Source organism: Xyrauchen texanus, chromosome 18 (genome assembly GCF_025860055.1).
Source record: "Xyrauchen texanus isolate HMW12.3.18 chromosome 18, RBS_HiC_50CHRs, whole genome shotgun sequence".
Taxonomy (NCBI): Eukaryota; Metazoa; Chordata; class Actinopteri; order Cypriniformes; family Catostomidae; genus Xyrauchen; species Xyrauchen texanus.
The window spans coordinates 38,713,213-38,719,732 of record NC_068293.1 but is presented as its reverse complement, the minus strand read 5'-3'; the positions used below and the strand labels follow the sequence as shown (position 1 = coordinate 38,719,732).

Below are 6,520 nucleotides of genomic sequence, written 5' to 3'. Positions count from 1 at the left end.
ATCAAGCATGAATCAAAAATACATAAACACATTTAAAACATGCTGCAAAACACAAAACAAAAATTCAAGCAGTCATCAGAACTGCAAACAAAATCATGTTTTCCTTGGTTATATTACTGTTTATTGTGCTCTCTGACAATTTTTCTCATATATATATATATATATATATATATATATATATATATATATATATGAGAAAAATTGGAACCAAGTAAACATGATTTTGTTTGCAGTTCTGACGAGATATATATATATATATATATATATATATATATATATATATATATATATATATATATATATATAGATATAGTATGTTTTGGTTCTGAACGACTACATTGGTACAGCTAGTAAAAACATATTTTTATTTTTATTTTTTTATTTTTTTAGATATGCAGCCAATAACCTACAAACAAGGAAGTCTTAAATAATGCCTAAAATAAAAACTTTGCTAAATAAATTCAGCTGACCCGATACATGTGTTAACGGACTATGATAATGACCTACTCGGACAACACATTGTTTCGTAGAGCTGGCAGAGAAAATACTCAAAACAGACACAAGAAACGTATCTATAAACCACAAATAATATAATATTGAGCAGCAGCTGTTGGCGATGCATTGGAGTGACATCACCTCCCTTCTTCGAATGATTGGCTAGAGGAGGAGGAGCTGTCGATCAAGAACTAGTGGACCAATAGAGACGCAAAACGCCACTGATTTACATCAGAGCCATATGAAGAGAGAGTTGCGACAACGGAAGTTCTAAATGCTTGATCGTCACGTGATTCACGTAGACTTCAGATAGTTCCAGGAAGTGCTTTTGCGGTCATTCCAAACTGTTAGAGTAGAGTGACAGAACTGCGATTTCTGGTAATTAGTAGTCAATAAATGCATTTATTTTATATATTTATGTAACACACCGACATATGTATGTAGCATGAGTATGTTGTTACAGCAATGTTGTTTTTTAAAGATCAAATCAGCTAATATTTGAGGATTAGTGTTCAGCTACCGTTATTTGCCTCAACTTATTTCAGGCTAGGGTTTCTGTTGCCTTTTTATGTTACCTCATGTTCATTGTTTTCACTAATCTCATGGTAACTAATGTCATATTTATGACTTTTCAGATAGTACAGAGACAGGCTGGTGACAGGTGATTTCCAGCTCGCACCGCACAATGGGTCAATGAACTATTAACTATTAGCAGCAGTTATGTAAATGTAAAATTTTGTGAAATGAAGCTTATTGTTTACAAGTCTTACAATTCTATATATAGTAATATAATTATTTATGTATTATAAATATTATATATCTAATGTATAATTCTTACAATACTTATTCATATACATAATATATTCAGCTTTAAAACAACTTAAGCATACTCGTATATAAACTGCCGTTCAAAAGTAATGAGCCTGAAAATTCAGCTTGGCATCACAGGAGTAAATTACATTTTAAAATTGAAAACAGTTATTTTAAATTGTAATAATATATTACGATATTACTTTTTTTGTATTTTTATTCAAATAAATGCAATAACTATTTACAGCAATTCATGAATACATTTCTAATAAATTAAATAGCATGCCAAGCATTTTGTATGTGTCCTTTCTTTCATGTTGTCGTTGCATAGTCTTCACCATGGTTTGCTGTGCTGCATGAGGATGCTCCAATAGCTCAGAGAAAGGTGTGCGAATGTATGGCTTCCCCACTGACATGGAGAGGAGAAAGAAATGGTTGGCTCAAGTCAGCAGGAGCAATCTAAATATAAATAAAAATTACAACAATCCTTGCCTAATCTGTTAGTTATCCGATAACATCCCTTATCTCCTAATTTAATGAGTAATACTCAACTATAAGGTTTTAATTTACAAGTTATTTTTATTTAGATGTACTGATAATATACAGAATAAGATAATATTATTCTTTAAACGTCTCACCTTTTAAAAGTGTGTCGCAAACGGTTTATTCTGATGCATCTCTACGGTGTTTGCAGCTACTTCCGGGAACTATTGAGAGGCTCCACGAGCCGCCATTGCTGTAAAAAAAACGTTCCATTGGAGTCAATGGAGTTGTCGCAACTCTCTCTTTATATGGCGCTGATTTACATTAAACTCTACTCACAAGTTTTAGAAAATCAAACGCAGAACTTGGAAACAAAAGCAAAGAAAAATACATGTTAAGCGTACCAAAAATTCAAATATGAGCAACATTTTCTGGGAGCACAAAAACAGAAATATAACCAAGGAAAACATGATTTTCTTTGCAATTCTGATTACTTTGCTTTTATTTTATTTATTTAGTTTGTAGTATATTTTAAATATGTTTATATATTTTTGATTCATGCTAGTTATTTTTTTTTTTAAATCTGCGCTTATAATATTTTTATTCACGCTTATTATTTTTGGATCCGACCGCAATACATTTGGCGGGATATTGATCCCATTTATCTCTAAATCCACAAGTGATCCCAAAATAGTGTCATAGCGCCATCTAATGAATGGCTCAAAACCTTCATGTGAAACGTGTGAAAAGATTTCTGTATCAATATAATATAAAAATAATATAATATAATATAGTGTATAATATATATATATATATATATATATATATATATATATATATATATATATATATATATATATATATATATAAGCTATAGTGTTTACATGGAATGACAAAATGTGTAATTTACAACAGAAATTAAATTAATAAATGAAATACATAATAATACATAAAGTTTAATCATAATGTTTTGACTGCGTCATAGTCAAAATATAGTATGGCCAAGTAACACAGTGTACAGTACAGCCATTCATTCACTCACTTTTAACCAATTGCTACTCGAAAATGCCAGGTTATTTATTTATTTCTACATCATATTTCCGATATAAATATATTTTGTGTTATATTATGATTATTCTATAAAGACATTTATTTTGAAGTTCGTCGGTCCATGAATTCTCGCAAATGTCGCTGTCTTCACACTTCTGTTTACGACATTACCGCTAGGCAGTAGAAAACAACCTATTGATTGCGTGTTCATGTAGTTCAAGTGGATTGTAGTCGCAAGTAGTTCACATGCAGCCTTCAAAGTGCACGCGAGGGGAGGTCTTGCTGCATATTACAAAATCTGAAACTTTAGCCATTGGATATTCTGTGACCGCCCGAACTCTGTTAACAATGACATATAGACCGAAGGTCATTGACGTCAAGTTTTACAGGTGTTTAAGTATTGACTCGGCACATTAAACAAACCCATTTAGTGCAGAAGTTGCAGGCAGTATCACCTACACTCTTTGTTAAGTTCCTCCTTATTGCTGTTTGCTCTTAGGACTTTAGACACTTTGCTTTTTACAAATTTATTTATTATATTTCTGCTTTTCTCTAAAGAGCCTAACAAAGCTGCAGAAATGAGCACTTCTTCAGCACCCAAAAGTGCCAAGGTTGTAGTGGTAGGTTCAGGCTTTGCAGGTTTGGCTGCTGCTTCAACGCTGGTCAAAGCAGGATTTCAAAATGTCCTGGTAGTTGAAGCAAAGGAAAGAATTGGAGGGCGAGTCCACACCACCAAACCGTTCACTGAGAATATAATTGAAGTTGGGGCTAATTGGATTCACGGACAGAAAGGAAACCCCCTTTTCCGGATTGCAAAAGAACAGAACCTGCTCTCGGAGGGACCATCAGCAAGCAAGATCATGTGCCTGCCCCATTCGGTAACCCCTCGAGATTACTTTTTCAAAGAAGATGGAAAGCAGGTCTCCACAACGGTTGTAGATCCAGTGAGTTCGCACTTCAGCAAGCTCACCGCCAAAGCTTTTGATGATGCTCTTGAACGCAGGCACAGAGACCTAACTCTGGGAGGTTATTTGGATGATGCATTTGGGGAGTCACCTTTAGCAGCTGCAAAGGATAGCCAAAAAGTTTTCGAATGGTGCAAGAGAACAGAATGCACAGATGAAGCCTGCTCTTCTCTCTATGAGGTGTCTGCCTCGCAGATTAGTTATTACACTGCGTTAGAGGGAGGTTTCTTTAACACTTTGGGACCGGGTGGCTATCGGGCGATCTTAGATGTTCTCCTAAAAGATCTTCCTGCGGGAACTGTCAAGTGTAGTGCACCGGTGAACAGCATCCAGTGGGATTTGGTTAAAAAAGGGAAGCATGGAGGGCAGAAGTATCCTGTTCGGATCATCTGTGAAAATGGAGAGAGCTATGAAGCGGACCATGTGATTGTCACAGTATCTTTGGGGGTCCTCAAAGACAAAGCCAAAACCATGTTTGAGCCATCCTTACCAAAATCCAAGCTGACTGCAATTGAGAATCTCGGCTTTGGGATAGTGGACAAAATTTTCCTGTATTTCGAGGAAAGGTTTTGGCCAGAAGACTGTGCTGGGGTTCAGCTTGTGTGGGATGAGGGCCCTGAAGATAAAGTCGTTTATCAGTCTCTGCTAAAAGGAGAATCCTGGAAGAAGACTTGGTTCAAGAAGATCACCGGGTTTGATACGGTGGCACGTCACCCCACAGCTCTGTGTGGCTGGATCACTGGTAGAGAAGCATTATACATGGAGACGCTTCAGGACAGTGAAGTTGGAGCTATCTGTGTGAGGTATGGTATCTATTGCAACTGTCAGACAACTACATGAATTTAGAGCCATTTGTAATAGTGACAAATGACCATTATGGGTGTTTCAATGGCCAATGCTGATGCCAATATCTATCTAGACAGCAGGGTGGCCATGACAGCAAATAAGAAGTAGGCATATGCAAAATTGCCAAAATTAAATGGTCTTATTTTACACATGAATTACTCCAAATTCAGGAAGAAAAAAAAAAAGAATCGAAAGAGAATTTTTGTTTTATTCATTGACAAGTCTGTTGGTAGATTTTGGAATGCTTCTGTTAATAGGCCAAACAGTATGGTTATTTCTGGATGCACCTAATCTTAAAATGGTCAGTTATTGGCCTATTAACTGACCTGACTAATATATCAGTCTATAACTAATTTGCAATATAGGCTCATTGCATGTTTTGAGCATGTTTTGTTGCTGACAAATCATGCTTATGTCTTTAAAGGTTGCTAAGGTCTTTCACAGGCTGGTCAATACCAGAAGTCTCAAAGACACTGATCTCCAGATGGGGTTGTGATTCTCACGTCGGTGGCTCCTATACGTTTATTCCTCATGGTGTTGATGGAGTGAAAGCACACAAGGCATTGGCATCACCTCTTCCACCTAAAGCTAAAAGCAGAGGGAGGAAGGTAATTGCTCAGCTTCTTTTTATATCAATAAATGCATATTGTTTCAGAGAGTATGTGAGTCCAGTATCTTGTATAATGGTTAACTTTTTATGTAATTATTTTAATGACTTGAAAGGTAATGACTTGGAATGGCTTGAAAGGTTATGAAAACTCACTGGCCACAAAGTGTGGGAACCATGACATATATGCAAAATATTAGACGTTTTTAAAGGGATACTGCATCCAAAAAAAAAAATAAAAAAATGCTGTAATGCTATATTATAACAGTATAATAGATAATTAGCAGATTACAATTTCCAAGCAATGGTAAAATGATTCTCTGCCTGTTTTCTGTCTTTGAAGCATCTACAGGTGTTGTTTGCTGGTGAAGCTACACATGTGAACTTCTACACCACAACCCATGGAGCTTACCTGACTGGGGTCAGAGAAGGGCAAAGACTCATCAGCCATTATTCTGGTTGAACAGTATAATCCTAGAGAGGAGAATAGACACTTTGGTTTCATGAATATAACATTTTATGAGTGTATACCATTTTATAGTCTTGCTCTCACACCCTAGACTTACACAAGTTTTTAAATGATCCACAGGAAGTTTATAGCTGCCTGTAAAACATAAATATGAGTGTTTACATTCAACTGTACAACGCATATTTATATCCTGTTAATTGTTAAACATAACCTCAGCTACATGATGTACATGCAGTTTTGATGAAGAAATGTTCTTGAATAATATTCTCATTCTATAAATAAATGATAAAAAAAATAAAATGGAAAGTTGACTGCAGTTGTATTAAATGGTCTCAAAATCGGCTGAATTGATCAGAATTAAATGTAATCTGATAATCAGATTAGAATAAAAAAAAAATAATTCTATCTAAAATTTGAAAAGTTTTCATTGAATATTATAATTATTAAACACAAAAGAACTTTAAGACCCCTTTATGTAAGTTAGAGATTCTATATTGACCATATTTAAAGATGGAAAATAAAATTGGTCTCTATAAAATGTGTAGGTCTTATGGAATATGGTCTGTAATGAAGCATTACAGTGCCTTTTTAAAACAGTAGAAAATAAAAACAAGCATGGTGTGAATTCAAATAAGGAAAATTTACAATAGTTTGCAAATTTCCCAAATAGATTTTTTTTATAAGTAAAATTATATTTATTTATGGTATATAGCCAAAATTATGATAAGATGAAAAATGATTTTTTTTTCTAAATCAACCAAAATGTCAAATTGTAATAGTAATTTTTCATGTTAA

General features: G+C 34.5%; 1 protein-coding gene across 1 annotated transcript; it reads left to right on the top strand.

The window, feature by feature from the left end:
* The first annotated feature begins 3,024 nt into the window (after positions 1-3,024).
* Positions 3,025-6,431, top strand: zgc:66484 (uncharacterized protein LOC327557 homolog). The gene is made up of 3 exons (XM_052148928.1): positions 3,025-4,606; positions 5,074-5,257; positions 5,600-6,431. The coding sequence occupies exons 1-3, from the start codon at positions 3,417-3,419 to the stop codon at positions 5,717-5,719; spliced, it is 1,494 nt and encodes a 497-aa protein (XP_052004888.1). The 5' UTR covers positions 3,025-3,416; the 3' UTR covers positions 5,720-6,431.
* Positions 6,432-6,520: the final 89 nt, after the last annotated feature.